We start from the raw sequence: 25,791 nt of genomic DNA, 5'->3' as shown, positions 1-25,791 counted from the left end.
TTCGAGTAAATGTTGAAACAACGAGTTCACTCTGTGATTATTTCTAGCAGAAACGCACCAACATTTTGGGAAATGAAGAACAACAGCTCTGATTGTCTGTTGATTGATTATTTCTCACAGGTCCACAGGTAACAGCCACACTTTTATTGAATGAAGCAGCTTGTTCTGATAACAACATAACAATAACCAACTCAGTTTCAAGGTCGGTGACGCAGACACTGGTTCGACTACTGAGTCATAATAAATCAATGAATCATTCTAATGATAATAATCAACATAATAGTCTCTGACATTTTTTCCCCAAGTGAAAAAACAAACAAGCTCTCCGTCCTCACTGGGAACAATACAGTCAGAGATGAAGATGAGACACTCGATGAGACATTAGTGGGTGAGAAAGATGCTCGGAGATGACTGGATGAAAGGAAAACACTCCTGAGCTCTAACGCCCGTCCAAGCAGGCTTTACTCTGCAGGGAATACCACAAAGAGGCCGCATCCACATTATAATCGTTTGTTATAATGAAAGTCATAAAAGGATGTCATTGTTTACAGCATGAACTTTGTCTTAGCGTTGATGCCAGAGCAATGATCAGTGTTTGTATACACCAATTGATTTTTAAAGCTTAACATCTGCCAGCACTTTAGTGTTGAAATCCATAAAAGTGGAAAGCTTTACAAATTGGGATCTCAGGGAATCCATCCAACGGTCCAGATGTTCACTGTGATCCAGAGTGTAACTGATGGACTGATAACAACAATATAAGCAACATGGATGGGAAACCTGTGTGAAGGCAGTAGTGTGGGGAGTGGACGAGCGTGTGAAATGTGATGCGGTGGTTCGGGTTCGGGAGGCAGACACCCTCTCTACATTTAAGAGTGAACTAAAAACCTTCCTTAGTGATAAAGCCTATAGTTCAGGACTGGATCAGGTCTTGGACCAGCCCCTAGTTGTGCTGCTATAGGCTCAGACTGCCGGGGGACTCCCATGATGCACTGGGCTCCTCTCTCCTCCTCTTCCTCTCCATCCTGATGCTTCATGCCTCTTTAATGTCTCTTACTAACTTGGTTAGTCTGTGTTTTCTCATCCATCTGGTTCCTGTGGATCCTGGTCCTGGTTCTCCTGCTGTGGTTCTCAGGTTCCTGTGGATCCTGGTCCTGGTTCTCTGGCTTCATGAATCACTGCTGCGGATCGTCGGCCACTCGTCATGTTTTTCGGTGCTGATTTATTAGTCACACTGCTGTGGTCCCTTGTGACTGAGCTCCTCATCAGGCCTGTGAATGGATCAGAGCGGCGGTCACACCAGGCTCTGCACATTGCTCCAATTTATTGCTTTCCTTGCTTCAGTGTCAATCAAAGGAGGCTTCTCAGTGCAGAGGTCGTGGTTTTTGATCATTCAGACTGTAATCAGATCTTATCAAAGCAAGTGTTCAGACCCTGAAGTGACCTCTAGCATCTCTTTTACTGGTCTTATCTCAGCATCATAATTTATTTAATACTGACTACTTTTGATGTAGTTAATCTCCGTATTTGTCAAATAACCCAATAAACATTTCCAGGTTGCCAGCTGTTATTCAGAACCATTCAATGGCAGCCGTCTGTTTAGTGACTCCGGGTCTTAGCTTATCATTACCCACACGTCCTCTCGCTCATATCAGGAGAGTGGCTGCAATTAAAAGGTATCAAAAGCGCCGGCATCCGTGGCGCGACACACCAAAAACAGGGGAGCGCGAGGTTTATCTCCACACTCTGGCAATCATTCACTTATCTGTTCACACCTAGTCCAGAGGTCACTGCTGCTGAGGTGGATGGATGTGAATCCCTTTCTGTCGGTGTGTGTGAGTGTGTGTGACCGCTACAGAGGATCACAGTCACACAGTAGACATGATGCAGATGAAGGAGTCGCAGAAAAAGAAGATCGTTGTGAGTATCGGCTTTGGTTTTCAACTTGTGTCACTGTGACTGCACCCCAGTACTGTGCTGCAGATAAAGGAAATAGTTTACACATGTGTGCTGTCCCACTGCTTGAATATAATTCCCATCGTGCACCTCTGCGGTCTTTATTCCAGTCAGCGCCTGTTTGTCTTGTTCAACATGTGGCTTTACTGCAGGACCACCGTTTGATTAACAGCAATCATTTTAGATCTGTGATTTTTCCACCATTTAAACTATTGTCATGAAAAAGCATCTTGATACAGATGTGGAGACAATCAACAATCCCTGTAAAGAAGTTTTATTTAATTTATTATTCAACATCTTCTTTGTAGTTAAATGGAAATGTTGCTCCTGCCAAACCCTGTTCTTTTCACAAGCAGAGGTCGGCCGTCATGCCCTTTTGATTACGTGCATCAGAGACAAAAGAATCTGTCTGATTTAGTGTGTGTGTGTGTGTGTGTGTGTGTGTGTGTGTGTGTGTCACAGATTGGTGTCTTGGCTGTATCAATTGTGACTCTAATCCTCGGTCTTGGACTTGGTCTCGGGTTGGATTTGCAGAAATGTAAAAACAAAGGTACACACACACACACACACACACACACACACACATGCCCTTTCACATACATGACAAACATTTTCCAAAGCAGGTGTGGAAGGATCTGAATCTCCTCGCTCACAGTAGCACCTGTTTGTCTGGATTATCTTATCTCCCCCCTGCTCCTCGCTTTCATGCAACTTTTCATGACATATTTTCCTTTTTTTTTATGACCAGAAGTCAGAACGTCTCATACGTACAGCGACTCATCATTTCATCATTGAATCTTGTTGATGTGTATCAGCTGTTTTTAATCTTTGCTGTGATAAGTGCTGCCTCATGGGAGTATGACTGAACAAAAACATGTCAGACAGATTATTAGGTTATTTATGTCCTTTGTGATTATAAATCAGTATCAGTATCAGTGTTGTGTGAATGTAAATACAAAGCAAATGTTGAACAAACGAAAGAAATGGCACAAGAGGAGAAAGAACGGTGGCTTTGAGGCCCAAAATGAGTTTTAAGTGATTTCTCCAGACATACCATGTGTGTTCGCAGCAGTGTGTCAGAGCACGTTTGAACACCTTAGTCCTCTGTGGTTGGACGACACTTCATACAAACTGTTTGGGAAATTACGCAATTTAAAGCCCAAATGTTTTGCAGCTGTGGTATCTGGTGTGTGCATCTAAGGGGTATGATTTATGATTGGGTCGGTTTGATGTCTGCTTAAGATTATGAATAAGAATACTTTATTTATCCCAGAGGAAATTGTTGTGCCAGAGTGCGGTACAGAGGTCAAGTCACAACAATACAAAATATTGAAACACAAAATTGAACAGAAAAACACAATAAAATACAATTAAATTCAATAGTCTGTCCCTTTTTAAAACAAAAAGTACAGATTGAAAAGTATTATCGAAAGGAATCAGACCTTGGAAACCATGACCTAGGCAGGAGTGACCTGACATTCCTTTGCATTTTAACAAAGACACCAGATGTTGAGCTCGGTGGCCAAAAAGGGTATATAAGGTGACCAGAGAATGAGCTCGAGAGAAGACGAGGACAGAGACGGCTGATTCTGCTGGTGGTTACGCTGTCTGTTCCTACAACCGGCTTAGCGTCTTCCCAGGCTTCCGTGGTGCCTGTTAGACAACTGATCTTTTTGCAATAATCCTATTTTTATGCATTAAGTCGTTGTCAGCGGACGTTTCCTTTCATCAACTGCACATCATCGGCATCAGAGAAGATACAACACACTTTTTCTTTTCCAGCTGTGGTTTGTGAACTCTGTCTGCTGGTTTGGAGTTGGACTTGCTGCACACATGGAGTAGGTTTCCTTTGGTTGGTTTTGTGGCCACCTGGATGAGTTAAGGTGTTGTGACTCGAGCGGTTTTTAAATTCATGTTGCAGACATACAGACAGTCCAGCAGTCAGTGTGTTTTATTGGAGAAATTCTGCACAGTTTAATCAGGAAAAACAGCTGTTTGGTGTACCTGAATGTTTGATGCAGTTATTTCTCCAAAGAAATGAAAGTGTTGTTGACATGAGGAACAGGTTTGTCCTGCCTTCACTACCTCAGCTACTACAGTGTCAGACGCTCCAGGCCTGTGCTGACTTTATTACAACCTGTTTTCTCTCAGTTCTATGTCTAATGTTTTAGGAAACCTACACCCTACGTCTTGTAGTAGTCACACATTACTGGAGCTGCTTTGTGAGCAGAAGAAGAAGACACGTCACCACTAAACACTGAGTCACTGCTAACTATGATTAACACTGAGCTATTAAATAATGTTTGTCAGAGTACAGACGACAAAATGAAGAACATGAGAATGAAGTTATTTCAGTATTGTGAGATCCTTGGAGAAGGTTTTCATGGTCATTGAATCACAAGAATAATGTGCTGAAACACGTCTTCATTTCATGAGAACAAAGCAACAAATACAACAAAATGAAGTCATACTAAGAAATAAAATACTGGTCTGAGATCATTTGTTGTCATTACAGGTCGAAGCAGCACAATGATACCTGTGTGCTATTGCTGTACTGAGGTGTTTTTCCTTGAGATAGATAAGATGAGATGAGCCAACGAAAACACAAAGCACTTGCGATGGAAATTCCAATTCCATTATCATTACTATTACACATACCTTCTTCTAAGCCAACGAGCCCCATTGTTATCCAAGAGATGTTAAAAACATACACCTTTGCACTGGGTGACCTGTTCCTTATTCACTATCAACACACTGCAGGTTAATTTGATTCAATCCACCACACAACAGTAAGTAGTAAACATAGTAACTGTGTCTTTTTATAATAATAAATGAACAGCAGCACAGAAGGGAAGACAGACAGCACTGACAGACTGCCTGACATGTTACTGCATATATAAGACAAACTGGAAGAAAAAACAAACCTTGTCCTTTATTTGCACATTCATAGAAATAGTGTATTTTACAATTGGAGTTACTATGAATTGGAGTTACTCTGAGTATAAAGTGTGTAAACCATGGTCAACAACGCTTTTATCCTTATGAATAGATGTAGAATGTACCATACAGTAAGCGGGAACTTTTTCCCCAAGAAACAAGAATAGTTAAACATTTACAAACCAGTTGTGTTGCCGTAGATTAAAGAAATCCAAGAACAGCTTCTATTCCTAATGAGCTGCTAGGCTGGACCCTTGTAATGTCATGGTTGTTTGGCATCTGCAGCCTTCCCTCACATGTGGGAGATATGCAGGAAGGACTTCCCAGAACACAGAAGAACATATAAAGAGGGTGTTGCCCTGTTCTTCTGTTCCAGTCATCCCCCACACGTCCTGCAGGAACCGATGCTACGAGCCCTATGACCGAGACACCCCTGGCTGCAGATGTGACCAGAACTGTATCACCAGCAACAGCTGCTGCTATGACTACCATGACATCTGCACGGTCCCTAGTAAGTCGCTGCTTCTTATCTTACACATTGTTTTGTAACAACGAGCATCTCCTAGTACACCTGGCAAACCTCTGATGCTCCAATCTGGGCCTTTTTATCCCAGAGACAGGCCGTGTTGTTATTCAGTTTCTATTGCCCTGGAGAGCAAAACTCCAGGGCATCACTGAAAAGCCAGTTTAAAAACAACGTTAAGATTTATGATCAAGTACTGCAGCTTTGATTGGACTTTAACAGAAAACAGAGTGCAGTCTAATATCACCGTTTGCTTCAGCCCAGCAGTGGGAGTGCACGAAGCTGCGCTGTGGAGAGAAGAGGCTGCCGCAGAGCAGGTGTCACTGCTCCGATGACTGTCTGTCTGCAGGAGACTGCTGCACAAACTACAAGCATGCCTGCAGCGGTGAGAAAGCACACCGACAGATCTGATGAGACAGCATGAAGGAAGATCAGAAGATTTTAATTATAGTGTAACACTGGTGTATTTAAGTTATCGCACACTTGCTCTGAACGCTCTCAGATCACCGTAGATCACCACCAGACACAGAGACAGTTTGTTCCTCAAGGCCGCCACCCTGATGAACTCTCACTAGCCACAGAGACTCAGGATCCACTGTGCAATAGTCCCATACCTGCACATTGCACTATATCTGCACTATATATCTGCACCACACCTACCTCCACTGTACATACTGTTGTTAAGAGTACTTATATTGTTCTGTTCTTATTCTTATTGTTTTAGTTTATCTCCAATTTTCTTACTGTTCCACCGGAGTCAAATTCCTTGTTTGCTTGTACAAACTTGGCCAAGAAAGTTGATTCTGATACTGATGACACACCAATAGAGATGCTGGCAGATCCGCCTCAGGGTTAAGGTTAGGGTTAGGACTATGACTTTATTTCAGTGTCTCAGCTGCCACCACTGGCTGAGCACCTCATTTGATCTTTATTATTTTGTTTGTGCAGGAGATATTCTTCTAATCCTATCTGACTTGAAATGTGAATACAAACAAAAGGAGAAACATCAAGTGTGACGGCCAGTGTACATCTAATAAAGTGATGTTAGTGATGCGACATGTTCTGTGTTTTCCATCCTGCTGCAGGACAAAAACTGTGGGTGGAGGACGAGTGTGAGGACCTGTCCACCCCCACATGTCCAGCACGGTAAAAATGGATGTTTAATGTGAAAGACTCGTAATCACAAATCTGGAAATGCAAAAAGATTTCCTTTCATTTCTGTCTGAAATTCTGCTCTCTGCTCTGCACCTGAATTAATGCTTAATGTTTGTGTGCTGCTGCTCATTGACTGGGGGGGCTAGAAGTGTCCTGTGTTACCAGCGATTCATCAGTCATAGAATGACTTCTGATTACTTACTGACAAACGCTACGAAGACGACTATATCATTACGTCTGTATTTAACTTGTGCTCCTCCTCATGACTGGATTTCTTTGCCCCTGACAGCTTTAAGCAGCAGCCCCTGCTCCTGGTCTCCTTGGATGGACTGCGAGCTGAGTACCTGCAGACATGGAGCGCTCTAATCCCTGTCCTGGACAAACTCAGTCAGTATCAACCACGTTATGCTCTAATCCACTTTTCCTGTTTGTGACTGGAGGGCGACATTAGTACATAGTTCTCAAACATGCCTGTTTACTGTAGGGAGGTTACTTTAGGTTACTTCTGGTGAGGAAGGCAGTGAACTTGCTTTGCCTTTACAAAAACCTGCAAATTGTATTTTATTGTAGTTCCAACAGAAACAGAAACCTTTTTTATGCAGATAAACATCCGTGCTACTTGGAAAAATCAGGGTTTATTTTAATAAATTTAAATAAATATGTCGTCATCATCATCCCTGTGGCTCTCAAACCTCTCTTTCAGTTTGACTTTTCAGTTAATGTGTGGGTTTAGTGATGAGATTACCCATCCAGCCAGTGAAGTGGATTGAATCTTCTCCAGCTCAGTTCACCAGAACACTCACGGTTACCTCATCTGTTCTTTCCGCCATAGGGAGGTGTGGAACATCTGCACCCTACATGCAGGCAGCCTTTCCCAGCAAGACTTTCCCGAATCACTACACCATAGCAACGGTACAGACTCCTACACCCACACATGGACACACCGCATGCAGACAATCCAGAAAATGACATTGTCTGATTTTTAAAGAATTTATTTGCAAATTATGGAGGAAAATAAGTATTTGGTCAATAACAAAAGTTCATCTCAATACTTTGTTATATACCCTTTGTTGGCAATGACAGAGGTCAAACGTTTTCTGTAAGTCTTCACAAGGTTTTCACACACTGTTGCTGGTATTTTGGTCCATTCCTCCATGCAGAGCTCCTCTAGAGCAGTGATGTTTTGGGGCTGTCGCTGGGCAACACGGACTTTCAACTCCCTCCAAAGATTTTCTATGGGGTTGAGATCTGGAGACTGGCTAGGCCACTCCAGGGCTTTGAAATGCTTCTTACGAAGCCACTCCTTCGTTGCCCGGGCGGTGTGTTTGGGATCATTGTCGTGCTGAAAGACCCAGCCACGTTTCATCTTCAATGCCCTTGCTGATGGAAGGAGATTTCACTCAAAATCTCACGATACATGGCCCCATTCATTCTTTCCTTTACACGGATCAGTCGTCCTGGTCCCTTTGCAGAAAAACAGCCCCAAAGCATGATGTTTCCACCCCCATGCTTCACAGTAGGTATGGTGTTCTTTGGATGCAACTCAGCATTCTTTCTCCTCCAAACACGACAAGTTGAGTTTTTACCAAAAAGTTCTATTTTGGTTTCATCTGACCATATGACATTCTCCCAATCCTCTTCTGGATCATCCAAATGCTCTCTGGCAAACTTCAGACGGGCCTGGACATGTACTGGCTTAAGCAGGGGGACACGTCTGGCACTGCAGGATTTGAGTCCCTGGCGGCGTAGTGTGTTACTGATGGTAGCCTTTGTTACTTTGGTCCCAGCTCTCTGCAGGTCATTCACTAGGTCCCCCCGTGTGGTTCTGGGATTTTTGCTCACCGTTCTTGTGATCATTTTGACCCCACGGGGTGAGATATTGCGTGGAGCCCCAGATGGAGGGAGATTATCAGTGGTCTTGTATGTCTTCCATTTTCTAATAATTGCTCCCACAGTTGATTTCTTCACACCAAGCTGCTTACCTATTGCAGATTCAGTCTTCCCAGCCTGGTGCAGGTCTACAACTTTGTTTCTGGTGTCCTTTGACAGCTCTTTGGTCTTGGCCATAGTGGAGTTTGGAGTGTGACTGTTTGAGGTTGTGGACAGGTGTCTTTTATACTGGAGGAGCTGGAGGAGGTGTCTGGGGCCAGGGAAGTTTGGGCATCTCTGCTAAAACTGCTGCCCCCGCAACCCGACCCCGGATAGGCGGCTGAGAATGGATGGATGGATGGATCTTAACTTTACGGGACCAAAAAAGAGCTCTGAGGTCTTCCAATCAGTGCCTGCTTGAAGTCCCCAGGACAAATTACAAACATTGGGGTGACCGATCGTTCTCTGCTGCCGCACCCAAGCTCTGGTATTTGGGCTAATTGGGGCTTCTGACCTGTCCCCCTATCATTGCAGCTGAGATGCTCTGTAGATTAGAGGTAAAAGCATCACCTGCTGTTGTTGCAGGTGTACCCATGAAGCTCAGGTACTTTGATTCATGTTCCTGCTTTCATCTGCAAAGCCATAGCAGCAGTGTGGCTCCAGGGATGGCGGTGTCCATCAGCTGGTCCACCACCGTGGCTCAGACTGAAACATCTCACTAAGAAATGCCATGAAATTTCACACAGACATTCGTGTTCCCCAGAGGATGGATCACAAGTGAGCCCCCCCACTGACCCCTATCCTAACCTATTCTTCACACTGTCCTTACATCAAGGAAATACACTTCTAAGTCAGGAGATGGTGCTCTGGAGCCTCAGTGGGTCCATCAGGGAGATCATAGCTACCAGCACAGCTCAGACAGGAACAGGCTCTGGCCTGAGCTAGACGCTAACTGCTGCCTAACCCGTGTGACCCTCACCATCAGCTTCTACCGGGTCTGCTGCCAGTAATATAGACGTTAGTTCGTCTCGTGTCATCCATTTCATGTTGTGGTAATGTCAACAAGCCAGTCACGGCCTGCTCTGGGTTCAAAGGCAATGTAGTTTTAGAAGTTCATGAGAAATCAAGCGATGCTCTGAGCAGTTTGTTTTGACATGCAATTCTGGAAGTATTTCAGTCCAAATCGTTCCAGGTAAACGAAAAGCCACAGGATTTCACGCCACGCTACTCTAGAGGTTGGCAAGGAACAGGTAGTTTTCTACGCCAGCATTCACCTGCACTAACAAATCACTGTCACCCATTCAGAAGGATCCGGAAACTGGTTTATATCCAAACATCTGTCACACACACACACTTCTCTCCTCTCAGGGCCTCTACCCAGAGTCCAACGGTTTGATTGACAACACCATGTACGACCCCGTGTTCGACGCCACCTTCAGCCTGTCCAGTCCAGAGAAAGACAACCCAGACTGGTACCTCGGCCAGCCTGTGAGTTCAGCTACATTTGATCTATTTATTACAGCTCAGATGATGAATTTGCTGAAAAGGTATATGTTTCATTTCAGAGGAATGACACACTGTCATCACACTGGTCCTTGTGTCCTTTATAATGGTTGTATAACAATAGAAGAGGATAGAATAGACTACTTAAAACGATGTGTGCTGTCATTATAGTCTGGAAATACTGTATTCCTATTGTACTCCGGCTCTTGTCTGACAACGATTTATCCTCTGGAGGCAGGTGCCAATGTTTGAGGGCTTCCAGAATAGCTGGAAGACAGATAATGGATATCTCTCCCAAGACATCTCGGCTAATCTCTTTGAACACATGTCTGCATAAAGAGATTACATTGCGGCCAATTCATTTTTCCCCCTCACCTCTAAATGTCTAAATATGATTAGTCAATACCACTCAGACTGCAAAAAGAAACCAGACTTTGTCAGAACAAAAAGCAGCTGATCCACATCAGATATAGAACAGGCACCAGGCTTGGTGACCAACCAAGAATACAAAGACCAAACTTTACATTTGATGTGATATGTAGCTTCAGTTATTCAGTGGAAACAGGAACAGCAGATGAAGTAGACTCAGATTCACGTCACAGTTTGAGAGTTAGCTGTGAATTAAAGTTTGATAAGATTGAGCTGAACTTCTGGGGAAAAATGACGTTTGAGATTTCATTCCACTGGAATAGACCAGCCAAGAAAAACACATCTTGTAGTTGAAGGTTCAACTTTAACTGTAAGTGTGTTTTAAATGTAGAACTTTAGTTTGTTAATAATGAATAACTCATGTCAGATTGTATGATCGTGCGTTGGTCCATATTTCCTTGGAGATCATCTGTCCTGCTTGTCTTTGTAGATTTGGCACACAGCAAAGTACCAGGGGCTCAAGACCGGGACTTTCTTCTGGCCAGGATCAGATGTCAAAATCAACGGCAGCTACCCCGACATCTATGAACCTTACAATGGGTAAGACTGTTATTTAGTATTTAGCAATAAAGTAGCCGCCACATGATCTCAGCTGGTAAAGTAGTGTACAATCAGGATGAGGGCTTTGTATCTGTGAGTGGGATGTCGTCCTGGATGTCGTTCAACCAGACAAATAATGTAAAATGGTATTTAGAAATCAGTGGATTCTAACAAATATCAAGTATCAGTCACAGAAAACCTCAGATCTGCAATGACATGGGCGTCATACTGTAAAGATTTACGTAATATTACATGATATGACGGTCACAGGCCATGATTAATGTGCAATGAAAACGATGTAAGATAACATCTAAAATATAAACACCTGCCTGAGGAGGTTTACGTGCCGAGTGGCCTGTGTGAAAATGCAGCAAAGTCACTATTTCCACATTTGGGTTTAGACGAAAGAAAAAGTAATGTTCTGATGTCAAAGTCTGTTAAAATGCCTTATAAAGACACCCTCCCCCCTCTCTCTCTCTCTCTCTCTCTCTCTCTCTCTTATGCTTGTTATTTTAGTAAAGTGCCTTTCGAAGAAAGAGTTTTCAATGTACTGAAGTGGCTGCAGCTGCCAGATGACGAAAGGTTGGTTGCTTCTGCATTTAAAAGCACTGAGGCCCATATAAGTGGACTCTGAGTACTTCCATTTAGCAAAGACCATTAATGGTGGCCTCGGTGCTAAAATTAAACTTTTTTTCATTTGTGTAATCTCAATGACCTTTTTCCTCCAGACCAGATTTCTACACGTTGTATCTGGAGGAACCTGATAAGTCTGGACACAGCTATGGTCCCGTCAGTGGAGGGGTGAGTCACTGAGAAAAGAGGACATCATTTTTGATCATTTCTTGGCCTCCGCTCACAGTTGAAGCATCCATGAACGGAGATCAGGAGAGGACAGTGCATGAAACTAAATCATCATCATATCAGACTCCTTAGCTTTGCTTATGTTCACTACAAACAATCACAGATTAAACTGTTTATAGCATAATTAAAAAGTCTGAAGTTCTCGGGCCACAGATAGAAGGTCTCCATAAAGATTTAATGAGGCCTGTAATAAGACAGATAAAACTACCTCAGCAGAGACTCTTTATGAGCTTAATTAATAGCTTAGACGGTGTTGTGTGAAACACTCATGTATTTATGCATCACTTTCCATGATCTAGATAATGGGATCTGCTCACAGGCCCTCGCATTTACTCCTGCTGATCATGAGCTTTACTCGCTGTAGGAGAAATGCTTGTTAGGGCAGTTTGAGATGGCAGGAAGCCTTTAAATATCAGTGATCTTTCAACTTGTTGAGTATTGAGCATAGTTTGGGGTTGAAATAGTTGTAAAAGTACAAAAACTTTTGGAATTGGACCAGTAGATCCCCTGTGCCACTAGCTGAGAAAGGGTGGAGAACGAGCTATAATGACTGTAAAGTAATCACATCCACTAAAAGTGCTTGTTTTAGCCACTGGCAAACTAGCATAAACTGTCTGGACACCAAAATGCTGACAAGGGAGACTGGCGGTTAGAAGAAGTAAAATTTATGTGACAGTAAGTAGTAGGGAATCTGGAGCTCAGTTTCCAGGACGAGAGAACTTGGAAGGTAACTGGAGTCTCAGGGCCAGGGGTGAGAACGAGTTCTGGGGGTAACGGCCGATCTGGCGACGAGTGGAGGACTGAGCTGGTCTTTTAAAGGCTGGAGAGGTGGAGGTGGCTTGATTGGAAATCTGACACAGGCGTGTGGAGACTGCAGGTGTGTGGAGCGGTGACCTGGAGTAACCTCCTCGACACACATAAGGGAGGGAGACAGGGGGAGACAGGGGGAGACACAGGGATCCTAACACACATTGCTCTTCCAAGTGTCTAACATCATTACTCAAACGATTCCTGCAGAGACAGACCAGGGAGATCATTTTGGTTTGAGCACAAACAGACTTCAAACCCACCAGTCATCAACAAAAACAGTCTGCAGATGACGACACAGATGACGGTACTAGTGGAAACGTGCCATTAAGCTAGCCCCCCCAAAATAAATGGCTAAACGAAAAGTGGACTTTGAAAACAGACTTTCAAAGCAGGTGGGGGACAGAATTGTGGAGCTGATGTAGCCATAATTAAAGAATATAAATATAAGACGACACTATGAGACAAAACATCAGGATAGTACAAAAATAAAAAAATGATTTAAAATTGTATTTATTTTATTGAGGAAAAGTTGTTGAAGTTTGGCTGTTTACATTCATATTTCTGGATAAAATATATATCATATTATATTATATACTATGATAAAAGAGTATGATAAAAGATAATTAGAGTCTTCACTAAATGTTGAGCCCGTTTGGCCTGCGACTTAGACCATGTTTTACATTTTGGCCCTTTCTTTGATTGAGTTTGCCCCCCCTGATCTAAAGAGACTGCAGCACTTGTTATCAGTGTGTTTGTGCTTTTGCTGAAATGTTCCTTTGATCCTAAACCAGTTTGGTTCAGTTGGGTGTGATAGTGCAGCCTCGGCTAAATATAGTCTATGTAAGTAAGTAAGTTGTTTGAGGAACTTTAATACATTTAAAGTGGTGAGGTAATGCTAGCGGGGCTATAAAAGGTAAGAAGGAAGTCAAACAAAACAAAAGGTCGGCCCTGTTGTTTTTACTTAATTACTTGGGATCTATTTTCAGCATTGGATTGATCCACATTTGGTGCTCTCGTTGGCTCCCCTTACAGCAGCCTGTTTGCAGGTAGATTGCAGGTATGGATGCTGCCATACACCTATTATCTTTCACGCAGAGCTTACCAGACTAAGCTGTGATGTATGAAATCAGGCTCTCTGACCGCTTGATGGAAAGACGACAAACATCTGATCGGCACCAAGAACGTCATGCAGACGTTGTTGATGTCTGCTACAGAGACAGTACCAGATCAGCAAGCCATCAATAAAACATGAGGGTGTTTGTTTAGGGCGGCTTCGCGGCCACAGAGAGGTGGTTTCATCATGGATGAGCGCAGGTCAGTGCTCTAAAATGGCAATATCATCCCAGGGTTAACTGATGTCGTAATGAGGGTAATGGCTTCTACTCTCTTTAGTGTATAAAGTAAAACAAACAGGTGAAATAACACACCCATACTGAAAGCGTATCCTTAGCGCTGATCTGCTGGTGACGTTACTCTGTGGCCCAGGTCGCAGCACAGCGGCACCAAACCGCCCAAATATAACCTTACAGCTGCCGGGATCGGTCACTGCACATAGGAGTGTGAGCCCACAGAAGCTCTTTGTAGTAAGTGTTTCAAGTGTCTTGTCCCAGGTATCTAACTCTAGCTGTGCTCCTGACTCAGTGACTCAGCAGGAGCCAAGCAAGCAAGTGATGGGAGTTGTAACAGCAACTGGCTGGCTCGCTCTGGCTTGAGCAACGGAGACGCAGCAAAAACAGTAATTTTAGGTTTGCAGTAGACATAGCAAGACCTGCCTCAGTGATGATCAGTGGGAATGATTATAGCTTTGCAGAATTTAGACTAAAATAATGATCTCATCTCTTCTGGTATGTCTTCGTGCTGTATTGAAGTAATCTGCCAGCTGTTGAATGTGTGTGTGTTTTATTTCCTGCAGCTGATTGAGGGACTCCAGGGTGTGGATAAGATCATTGGTCAGCTAATGAACGGCCTCAAGCAGATCGGCCTGCACCGCTGCCTCAACATCATTATCGTGGCAGATCATGGTAACACAATTCAACATGGCTCTGCAAACATCTTCTCTCCATCACCCGCTTTATTTAAAACTAATGTGTCACAGTGAAGTTATGGATCAAATCAATGTGCTGATGTGGGTAGGGATGCGCTGGACTGATTGACATGAGGGTGAAACTCATCTATGAAGATGTCCTGTCTGATATTTTGAGTCACATTTATACAAATATGGTGCCGTTTCTTTCTTTCAGTCATCCATTCATTCATTCATTCATTCTCAATTGCTCTAAAAACACTTTTAGAGACTTTGAAGTGCTTCACATTGGGAGAGAGAAAGAGTCTCACTTTCAAACGTGTGTGTCAGCAACGTCGTTTCAGTAAGATGAACAAATAGTGACGCTGCTAAAAGGGAATTTGATCATTTTCCAAAGTGTAAAAGGTCAAATTGAGAGAAAAACGTGCCAAATCACTGGTACATGTATGTTGTCTTAAGTTCATTAAGTTCAAAGAGATTATGGAATAACATGAGAGCAATTAATTCAACAGCTCATTGCTTTTGCAGGCATGGAGGACACGAGCTGTGACAGGAAGGAGGTGCTGCAGGAGCTGGTGGGAGACATCAGCAGCTACTGGGTCACCGAGGGTCCATTCGGACGCATCAGGGCCAAAAACAAAGACGCAGTCTGTGAGTAAAGGCAGCGAGGCGGCACCACCTCAGTGCTGCTTCATCGGTCCAACAAAGACTCAGGGCTGCACAGACACGTACAGCCCTTAGTCAAGAATATGTGTCAAAAGCTGTTCGTGCCTGTCAACTATGAAGATCTGAGATATCATACATTATTCTGAACAGGTGAATGAGTCACTCGCGTAGATATGAATGCTGAAAAGGCAGATTAAATAAAAACCAGCATGGTCGATTAACATAGTATAATGTGTAATCCTGGGTACAGACTTCCTGTTGTACAAATGATTAACAACCCCAATCTCTTGAGGTCAACAACTACAAATCAACCTGTGACACAGTCTTACACCATCTGGCAACAATCCATCAGTCTCACTTCTGACGTTCGAGAGTTAAAGTTGCATGAAAGTGACACAAAAGATGACTTTAGTCTCTTTCCCTCTCTGACAGTGGACTCAGCTGGACTTGTCGCTAACATGACCGTAAGTATTCAGAGCCCCCACCAACACCTACGTCTTCAACTATTAGAAGAAGGAGTCACTTACGGTTTGTCAACTATAAGACACAAACTCAGCTAAGCTTTGTGTTTCTGGTGAGTTCAGTGTAAGAAGCCAGACCAGAAGATCAAGCCGTACCTCAAGGCCAACCTACCAAAGCGCCTCCACTTTGCCAACAGCCGTCGCATTGAAGACGTCAACGTCCTGGTTGACCCAAAATGGCTGTTTGAGAGGTATCCATCGTGCATCGTTAGCTAGGCAGCTTAACTTAACTAGAGTTTAGACCTCCTTTGAGAACGATCACCAAGCAAAGTGCAACAACGCATAATAAATGCCACAGATTAAAATCACAGGGTAGTTAGGAACCACATGAAAGGTGAGAACAGTGAGAACAGATTATAGCAAAAGGCATCACACGCTGGTTTTCACCTCGTGCTATGCTGCCTGGGAGGTGAAATGAAATCAGACCTCGGAAACATACAATGGAAAACACAAGACATTACTTCAAAGTCAGAAAGAGATTACTCATCTTGCCCATAGGTGTGCACGCAGCCCCTAATTGAAACCAGTAGCTTTTAATAGTCGCATCCTGGCTCATTGTCAACTGAACTGAACTGAACAACATCTGTGCCCTCCCTCCCCCCACACAGATACCCAGGGTCTCTCACATTCTGCTCGGGTGGCACTCACGGCTATGACAACGACGCAGAGAGCATGCATGTGAGTACTGAGGATTCCTATAACATATCAGTCATCAGTGATCCCTGTGAGACGTTGACAAAATGTGTTTCTGTCATTGAACATCAACATTTAGGCGTCTGTGCTTAGTTTTACTGCAAGTTATAGTTTTTAGGTTCACATTTCTTTCCTCCTCTTTCCTTGCAGGCCATGTTTGTCAGTTATGGACCCAAGTTTAAGTCCAAAACAGAAGTTGAGCCCTTTTCCAACATCGAGCTGTACAATCTCATGTGTGGTGAGTTTATGGATGAATAGTAAGCACCCAAATAAAATATTATCTAAGAGCAGTCAGATGGACCCACAGAGATCTGAAGCTTGCGTGTGATAAAAAATGTTTGTCCTTTCGTTTTTTAATACTAAACTTGTCCTCTTGTTGTTTTCGTCACTTGGGAGGTTGAGGTAATTGTACATTCAAGTATTTGGCAGATGAATAAACATGCACCGGACTGAGATGATAGAAAATCAAACACAAAGGCCAAACAGGGTGCCAACATGGAGACTGTAGAAAGAAAGGCGTGATTGTTATAAAACTGTGTTCACTGTGACGGGCTGCTTGTGTCACGCGTGTGATTTCAGTCTCTGCAGATTGATTTTGAAGCTGAAATCAAACAAAACCTCTCTGGACATGTTTGGCTACAAGTACACACAGTCTGTAGTTAAAAGGATAGTTGGATTTTTTTGAAATCGTCTTCCTAGTCAGTGTATCGCCTACAAAAGACAGCGGTCAGCACACCCCCGGTTTGGAGAGGCAGGCAGGAGTCCTGTGGATGGATGGACGCTGTATTTAGAATACTGCCACCACTTTATATTGCTGCCTGACAGGAACTGAGACCATTCCTTCTTTTCCTCCAGACTCCATTGACAAAAACAGTAAATTTTACACTGCTGTGTATTATCACTCATTGCTGTCTGGATCGATGAACTAATGTGTTAGTTTGGATCCAAATGAACCATTTGAAACACTAAAGTCACGCAATAACACGAGTAAACTAACTGATTGAGGCAGCAGTGAATTAAAACTGCTGTGTTCTGCAGTGTAAAATTGCTGTTTTTGTCAATGGAGTCTGGTGTCTTTGAAGACGAAGAGAGAGAGCAGCTTCAGTTCAGGGCCGTCAAACGACAACATGAAAATACAGCGTTCACTTAAACTGGTGCTTTTTTCCTGCTGCACATATTCAGACTATGGATGAATACAATCCGAACTATCCCTTGGATAGAACTAAACAAATCTAAACCGTCATCCCTTCCATGCAGATGTGCTTCAGATTTCTCCAGCTGTCAACAACGGGACCCACGGCAGCATGAACCACGTTCTGAGGCAGCCCCACTACAGACCAGCGCCCCCCGCAGAGCAGAGCCGAGCCACTTCCTGTCCGCTGATCAGCCTCGAGCCAGCAGACAGCCTGGGATGCTCCTGTCCTGCTCTGGTGGGTGTTGTCTTACACTTAGATATTGCAGAGTAGCGTCACACCGAACTGGAAAGGTGGAAAGGTGTTTATTTTACGTCTCGTGCCATCGTCCAACACTACGACAACTTACACTTATGGTGTTTGTTGTGCCTTGAAATGCAAAATACCACAAAAACAATCTAGTTATACTTAAACTCTGTAAACTCCGTAAACTCTGTTTCTAACCTCAATGCCATCCTGGAAAAGACAGCTGAGAAATGACACATGGACTCCCGACTGCCCAGGCTGTATGAATGTATGTATGAATCTAGGTTTCTTTGGGCTGATTCATGGGTGTCACAATCAGACCGCACCACAAACTCAAACAAGAGGCCAGCACTCTCACCTCTTAAAAATACAAGCCACAGTGGAAAAAATGTCAGCTGGTCAGTGGCACCAGTGCTTTACCACATTTCATTTAGCCTTTCATTTAATCTTGAAGCTCCTGCCAACTGTGGGATGGCAGTCGTGTAAGGAAGTCGTTCTTTTCTGGTACCGTTTCCCTGTTGACTGCCCCTGTGACATCTTTGAGATGAGTTCTGTGTCGGAGGAAATGGAGCTTAAGCAGAGCAAAAGCCAAAGTCTTATCTTTGTGAAACCAGCCTCTGCAGCAGATGTGGAAAATCTAGCACACGCCTCTGCAGAATGTGGTCGTTTCTCTGCCAGAAGGTGAGCGTTAAAGAACTGCAGCTGTTTCAGGATGTTTCTGCCAGAATCCTGTCAGATATAAACACAGAATATCCCATACAGACGTTTCCTAGAAACCTAATGTGTCCCAGAATGCAAGTGAGAAACTTACCGTTTGTCTCTCCTGTTGTAGCTCCTGTTGATCTAATCTGCAGGTGATCTGCTTCCCAAAGGACTAAAGATTTTGTTGTTGTAGTTTAGGAGCCCTGCAGACGTGCAGCTGATGTTACGCTGCTCTGAAGCATTTTTAAAATCATCATCTTGTCGCCATCTTGATTTTGGAACCAGAAGTGATGGGAGTTGTATCCCCCCACCTCTGACTTGGTAGGCTTAGGCATGACTCACTTGTCATTGGTCAGACACAAAGTAGTCCCACCCTAATAACTCCTCTGCTTTCTTTCCTGCTCTACTTTCTTCTAAATGGAACCATAATGTCTAAAATGAACATCATGCTGTGTTGAAGACGACTTAAAACTAGTGACATCGGATTTCCACAGAAAGTCAGATGTAATAGGTTTAGAGAAAATACTTTACAAAAGTAGTTAAAGTCAATGCAGCTGGTTTTCTAACCTCAAACTGATGTTTAAATAACATTTTATTTTGTTTTTAACACCTTAACAGGCAAACATGCTATATTATATCACATTTAGCGATGTATGTGTGAATACTGTGCTGGATGGAGCTTCCATTCATTTCCATGGACACTTTTCTTTCTTTCTCTTCAGAGTGGAAATACGATCAACAGCCGTCTGAATCTGACGACACAGGCAGGTGAGGAGGCTCCATTTTGACTGTGTGCATTAAATGTCTATAATCTACCAATCTATAATTTCATTCTCCTGATTTTTTTTTTAAATTCTAGATCACTTCCTCAGTCAGTGTCCTCAGTTCTTTCTTGCAGTATAACCAATAGATGCAGTTTGACCAGTCACATGTCCAAACGTGAGCTGCACATAAGTCATGATGACAGTGATTTTGAGTGAACTGCATGTCGTCTTTTAGCTGTTGCGTCGCTGAAGAAGAACCTGCCGTTTGGCCGTCCCCAGCTGCTGCAGTCTAACCAGAGTTACTGCCTCCTCTACCAGGAGGGATTCATCACCGCGTACAGCCACGGAGCCCTGATGCCTCTGTGGAGCTCCTTCACCGTCGACAAGCCAGTAAGTGTGTGAACGATGAAGGAAGACATGATTTTAATACTAGAAGATTCTGATGTTTTCAATCTGAATCCTCTAAAAATGTGTTTTGATTGATTTGAGGAATGTCCTGTAATGTCGGGGTTTTTTGGCTAAATGAATCCAGGCTTTTGCTGTAGGAAAACAAGCTTCAGATTTCAGATTTCATCAGATTTCATAGGAATGCTCAGCGTGGATGGTTCTATGTTTATTGCATATGCACAATGCATTCAAGAGTAAAATAAGCCACACCTGCAAGAATTTGGTCAATTGCAGGAAGACAGTAAGAAAAAAGAAGGTTTAAGGCTATTTGCATGGCATTATTCTGCTATTTACACCCAGTAAGTCGCAGTTTGGTTAGGTTTAGGGTTAAAATAATAATACTAATATTAATACTACCACTATGCTACTGATTGTAGACTGCAGGCACCTGTTTGGATAAACTAGGGTTAAATTGAGGGACAGTTAACGCAGTTAAAGCAAAAAACTACAGTATTCATTCATAACCTATACAAGAGTCTCATCTTTAACATGCATGCCAAGGTTATTGTATACCCCCCCTCTCCCATTAGAAACAGTGTAAAACAGCTACATGTGATTCCTGAAATGGGCGTGAACGTCGCTCCCGGTCACCTTTCACTCCTGGGATGGTGTTCTGTGCGTTCCTAACTAAAGCATGGATCTGTTTCACTCTCAGACAAATATGGACCCGTTACCACCAGTGACGCCAGACTGTTTGAGGGCTGATGTCAGACTCCAACCGCTGCAGAGTCCCAGATGTGATGAGTACGACGGCGCTGGGAACCTGACCTACGGCTTCCTGTACCCACCCAGTACGCATCAGCACTCCCATCTCATGTCAGCAGTAAAAACAATTACATTGTGCAGGAAAGTACCCGGCGAGCTGACGCTGTTTTTACTCAGAACAAACCCAAACCTCTCAGGGCCGAACGCACGAGGAAACAATACAGTACATGTCGTCTTTCAAACGCCCCTTCCCCAGGTCTTATTCCACTTTGAGCCTCGTCTGCATGTTACAAAAACAAAGGCCTGAATTCAGCCAATAGACCGTTTTTTGGTCTTTTTTAAAATGTCTTATCTTCCTTATTCAACTCCTCTGTCCACTCTTATATTGTCTGTCCTCCATTTCCTATTTTCATTATGTTTTGTTTTTTTAACATTCTGAATATAATATTCAGACAGGGTTATCATTGTTATCTTCTCATATATAGTGTTGTAGCATTGCTCACAGCACATTAACTGGATGGTTTACTGGTAAATAATGCAGACTTGGAGCCAACACATTCAGAGGGCCTGTAAAGGGTCCTCGAAATTCTCCAGTATTAATTAACTTAAGTAAAATCAGCTGCAGCCTGCAAGGTAGGAAGATGGAAAACAACAAATTCAGAGCCACTGGCACTGTCCCTCAAGGATTCAGCCAGAGTTCAGTAAAAAAAAATGATCTTGACTAACAACGAAGGAAATTAAAAGTGCGTCATGATCAGCACATCACATCAGGACCATTTCACTACATTTCTCTTCGCTGGCCATCTGCTCTGTGTCAAAAGAGTAGATGTCTGGCTGGGTTCATTCTTGACTCATTTTGTGAGTTGTTCAATTCAGAAAATCACAGTATTTTGTTAATGAGCCAGTTTGTGTTTTGTTGCGTAATTCAAATGCACAGACTTTAAAGTCTTTACTCTTACGTTAAAGCTCCAGACCAGAATACAAGCTCCACACACTGCAGTTCAAAATAATGGCAGCATTGTTCTTTGTTCACTGAATGCAGGCTTCCAATGAATAAGTCTGTCCAATTATCCTATCTTAAACAGAAGCTCCACAAGGGTACTTTTCCAGGAGGTTTTCCTCTAACTCCTCCCCAGTCACAGTTTGCCATCAAATACCACAACAAAAGCATTGATGTTGTGTAAGCAGGCTGGTAGTCTAATTAAGAATAATGAAATCCATTGAAATGGATCTACCACACTACCTGTCTCATCTAGATTCTGTTTTTCTTCCTCTTTGTCCTTAATTGCTAAAGTGAGAACACAAAGTTCTTTGCCTCTGATTCCACTTTGACGCTTAGAATTTATATTGAGCTTAAACAGTCACATTTAACTGTTTAAACTCTGCAGTAGTCTTGTAGCTGTGCACAATTGCCAAACACATGAGGAGTGGAAATAGAAAGGATCTTAACTCAGCAACACCGTTAAGTTCAGTGAGATTCCTCCTCTCCCCCATGTTTCCCAGTTCAAACATCATCGTCGTGTTTCCACAGATCTGAATGCTACAGTGGACGAGCAGTTCGATGCCCTACTAACGAGTAACGTGGTGCCGATGTACCCCGAGTTCAACAGTAAGTTATTGCTGAATATCTCGTCAAAACTGTGCAGCGCACATCCCTTCTTTCCCTTTCAGTCTTCTCTCCTCTGCTCTGTTAGAGATCTGGGACTACTTTCACGGCACCCTGCTGAAGAAATACGCTTCTGTTTACAATTCCATTAACGTGCTCACCGGCCCGGCCTTCGACTACAACTATGACGGCCAGTATGACTCACCGGAGCAGATCCAGCAGTAAGAACTTTTACGATTTTAGCATAAACACTTTTGAGCATCTTCGTCCTCCAAGGCCAGTGGCCTTTGTTTCTAAGCCCTCACTTTATCCACAGAGAGCCACCTTAAACAAATCCATTAAAAGAGCCATGCACTCTCTGAAACAACTGAAAATCTAACCTTTATATGACAGCAGCCACATCATTAATCCATCGTCAGGGGATAAAACACAGCCGTGTGTGTATGTGTGTGTGTGTGTGTGTGGCCTTCACCTATAAATATCACAGCTAAAAGGTTTTGCTTATAGTGTTTTACCTTCTAGACCATATGTGTCAAACTCAAGGCCCGTGAGAGCTTAAAAGGTCTGATTGTCTTCAAATAAAAAAAATCAAAAGGGTGCATTGACCATAAACTACATTTCCCATAATGCATGCCAATTATGTTACCCGCGAAGTGACGGCATCCCGCCATTAACTTGCAGTGTTTTCACATCAATGCGATTGATGTGGAATTTAGAAATACAAACAATGACACAAAATGTCCAGGAAGAGAAAAACGGATGCAGATGGAAGATCTGTTTCAAGAAAGACGGGAAGGCGAATACATGTTTGTGCTTCAAGGAGAAAAACTGGCATGTCTTTTGTGTTTATGAGGCGGTGGTGGTTGTCAAAGAGTCCAATCTACGTCGGCATTTTGACACCAAACACGGAGCGAAGTGTGCCAAAGTGTCGACGTTTGATTGTTGATTGATGGAGTACTGTGGGTTTGATAACCTGACAAATTAAAAGGATTTGTTAAAATAACAAACATATTTTTTTACATCTATGCAAATGTAATATTTGTAAGTTGAATAAGTAAAAAATTCAGAGTTATTTAACATTAAGGAGTAGTTGCATTTATTTTACATTACATTTAGTTACATTTATACTGTCTTCCAGTTACATCTGGCCCTTTGAGGGATACCAGTATGCTGATGTGGCCCTCGGTGAAAAGGAGTTCATACAATATACACATAAAACAAATGTTCCCATCCCATCACAGCATTTGGAGCATTGCATGAGAGTTTCAAAACCCTTAAACACATAATCAAAGTTGGAAGCACACTATTGTAGTCTTTCTTTGATGTCCTTCTAAGTGTTTGGGATCTGAGAACTTTAGTGGCCTGGCAGTAACCCCACCTAACACATCACAGATTTACTGGGACACAGACTGTGAGCCAACAAGCACAAAACGATCTATTTAGATGATGATGATGATGATGATGATGACCGGGATAGAGCACGTTGATTAACATAAGTGACGAGGAAAGAGGAATGGAGCATTTCATAGTGGTGGGTTATTAAAAACCCTGGTCAATGTTTACTTTTTCCCGGAATCTCCAAGGTTCATTGCAATTAGGGCAAATTGGCTCATGAATAAGTCTGTATGTGGTTTGTGTGTCTCCAGGTTTGTGTCCAACACAAGCATTCCCATCCCCACACATTACTTTGTGGTGCTGACCGGCTGCATGAACTCCAGCCAAGCGGTGACCGCCTGCGATGACCGGCTGCATACGGTGTCCTTCCTGCTGCCTCACCTACCCGACAATTCGGAAAGCTGCGGGGTGAGAAATCATAAGGTCAGATGACAGCGTGTTCAGTCAGGTGTACTCTGCTGGTCACCGCCCACTGGACCGGACAAACACACTGAAGCCCTTGGTATGGTTAGGCGGAGGACAGAACTGTTTTTGTCTACGAGCAGCCTTTCATGCTGCCTGGTCCTGAACAAAGAGGCAGTCTGTTCCTGTGTGAAAGGATGAGGACAGTCCCATTTACTGGCACAAAAGTACATTTTAGTGTCAAACTGCCTGTTAAGATTATTGTTCTTATTATTGTTATATTTTTTACATTATATTTTTCCCGTTGAAATCTGGCAGATAGTTTGTGAGATAACTTGTCACATGAATTAGTGGAAACATTGGTTTGATAGTGTCACAGGAGAGAGGGCCAGAGAGTCAACAAGACCATCTGGGGACAATGAATGCCTGCATGAAAGTTCTCTTGTTTTTGAAACCACAGAAAGAAGAAAAGCAGCTCTAACACGTAGACACTTTATCACACTTTCTTTTGACCTTTGTTTGAAACCATCAGATTGTTGATGGCGTGTTTGTCACTCTTTGTTTTGCATGTGCAGAGCACAGAAGCTGAATCTCACTGGGTCGAAGATCACATGTGGTTCCACCAAGCACGAGTCAGAGACATCGAGTGGATCACAGGACTGGACTTTTACCAGGGCAGCGGTCAACCAATCCAAGAGCTGCTGAGGGTGAAGACCCGTCCCACCGCTGCCATTCAAAGGAAACAATGAAATGGCTCATTTTCACCAAAAGAATCAGAGAGATTAATGTTCAATATGTGTAAAATATCTGTAAATTGAGTAAGTAGTCTTTAATTGTCAACACTGAACTGAAGGAACACTTTATTTATTTACTTTTGAATCCTAAACTTAAATGGAAAAGTACATTTTTGCATGATGTAATCTTACATTTCTTTTGCAATCTGCACTCTTAAATCTTTTTTTTTGAGCTCACTGGACTTTTGAAACCATGATCACACACTTGTTTTGTTTGAGAAAACATTAAATATATTTTTAGGCAACAGTGTCCACTGAATCAGTGCTGCTTCTGAATTCTTTCTAAATGTTTTTCACGTGTCTGATGACTACAAGTAAAACCCCCCTAAGGGCAGCAGAAGTTTCACAAGTGGCAGTGCTTTAAAGTTTTCCTCACACTTCTTGTTTATTTCAGTGAACTTTGTAAAGCACTGTGAGACAACTCTGTGGTGATATTGGGCATATTGGGTGGTGATATTTTTTGGTGCAAAGTTAGTGTGCTTAGTCATTTGTGTCAATAAGAGAGCCAAAAAAGTCTGGACATTTGAAGGAATAGCCAAAACATTCCCTCTGAAGAAAGAAGCCGTCGTTATGTTTTCTTAAGTGTGTTTTTACCCCCTCAGTTTATCTGTCTGCCTCCAGAGGCGCTGAGTGCACCATGAAATATGAGCCCTTTAAACAACAGCATTAGAGGCTCTGTGTAAGGGGCCGCGAGGTACCTGGAAATCAATTAAATTAGAGCTACATTAATAAGAAATAAGTGTTTCAATACAGGAAGGGGTAGTCATGACTGCTGAAAACAACATTTAGTGCACTTCAAAAGAAACTAGAAACTACTTGCCTGCGAACATATTTGCATTTGCATGTCCTCAGAGAACCCCGATCCCCATTCTCCATCTGTCTTCCTGGCCATGCTACCAGATTCTGGACATGTAATTAGGAAAATCTGGGCTACAGAAAACACTTGCACATGGTAATGAATGTGAAGCAATAAGTTTCTTGTTTAGCTTGTTTAACTTGAAGATGAGTCGAGGGGCCAGCCGAGCGTTTCAGTCTGTGATGACAAAATGAC

At 42.9% G+C, this 25,791-nt stretch overlaps 1 protein-coding gene across 1 annotated transcript; it reads left to right on the top strand.

Moving 5' to 3' along the window:
* Positions 1–1,881: 1,881 nt before the first annotated feature.
* Positions 1,882–24,938, top strand: LOC139215468 (venom phosphodiesterase 1). The gene is made up of 25 exons (XM_070846441.1): positions 1,882–1,920; positions 2,419–2,506; positions 5,270–5,404; positions 5,676–5,801; positions 6,502–6,562; positions 6,861–6,958; positions 7,404–7,483; positions 9,809–9,928; positions 10,803–10,912; positions 11,429–11,494; positions 11,641–11,713; positions 14,496–14,604; positions 15,135–15,257; positions 15,705–15,736; positions 15,857–15,984; positions 16,402–16,471; positions 16,637–16,724; positions 17,744–17,916; positions 19,350–19,395; positions 19,627–19,781; positions 20,494–20,629; positions 22,075–22,152; positions 22,238–22,370; positions 23,796–23,952; positions 24,522–24,938. The coding sequence occupies exons 1-25, from the start codon at positions 1,882–1,884 to the stop codon at positions 24,693–24,695; spliced, it is 2,598 nt and encodes an 865-aa protein (XP_070702542.1). The 3' UTR covers positions 24,696–24,938.
* The last annotated feature ends 853 nt before the right edge of the window (positions 24,939–25,791 follow it).

This window comes from Pempheris klunzingeri, chromosome 16 (assembly GCF_042242105.1).
Source record: "Pempheris klunzingeri isolate RE-2024b chromosome 16, fPemKlu1.hap1, whole genome shotgun sequence".
NCBI classification, from domain to species: Eukaryota; Metazoa; Chordata; class Actinopteri; order Acropomatiformes; family Pempheridae; genus Pempheris; species Pempheris klunzingeri.
The sequence above is the reverse complement of the archived record's forward strand: the minus strand, read 5'-3'. Positions and strand labels throughout refer to the sequence as shown.

Bases quoted from the DNA above. Each gene is read 5' to 3' on its own strand.
- LOC139215468 (XM_070846441.1), top strand. From the start codon at position 1,882: ATGATGCAGATGAAGGAGTCGCAGAAAAAGAAGATCGTT. The intron at 11,714-14,495 runs GTGAGTCACTGA...TATTTCCTGCAG, and splicing joins ATGGTCCCGTCAGTGGAGGG to CTGATTGAGGGACTCCAGGG. The intron at 15,737-15,856 runs GTAAGTATTCAG...TGGTGAGTTCAG, and splicing joins GACTTGTCGCTAACATGACC to TGTAAGAAGCCAGACCAGAA.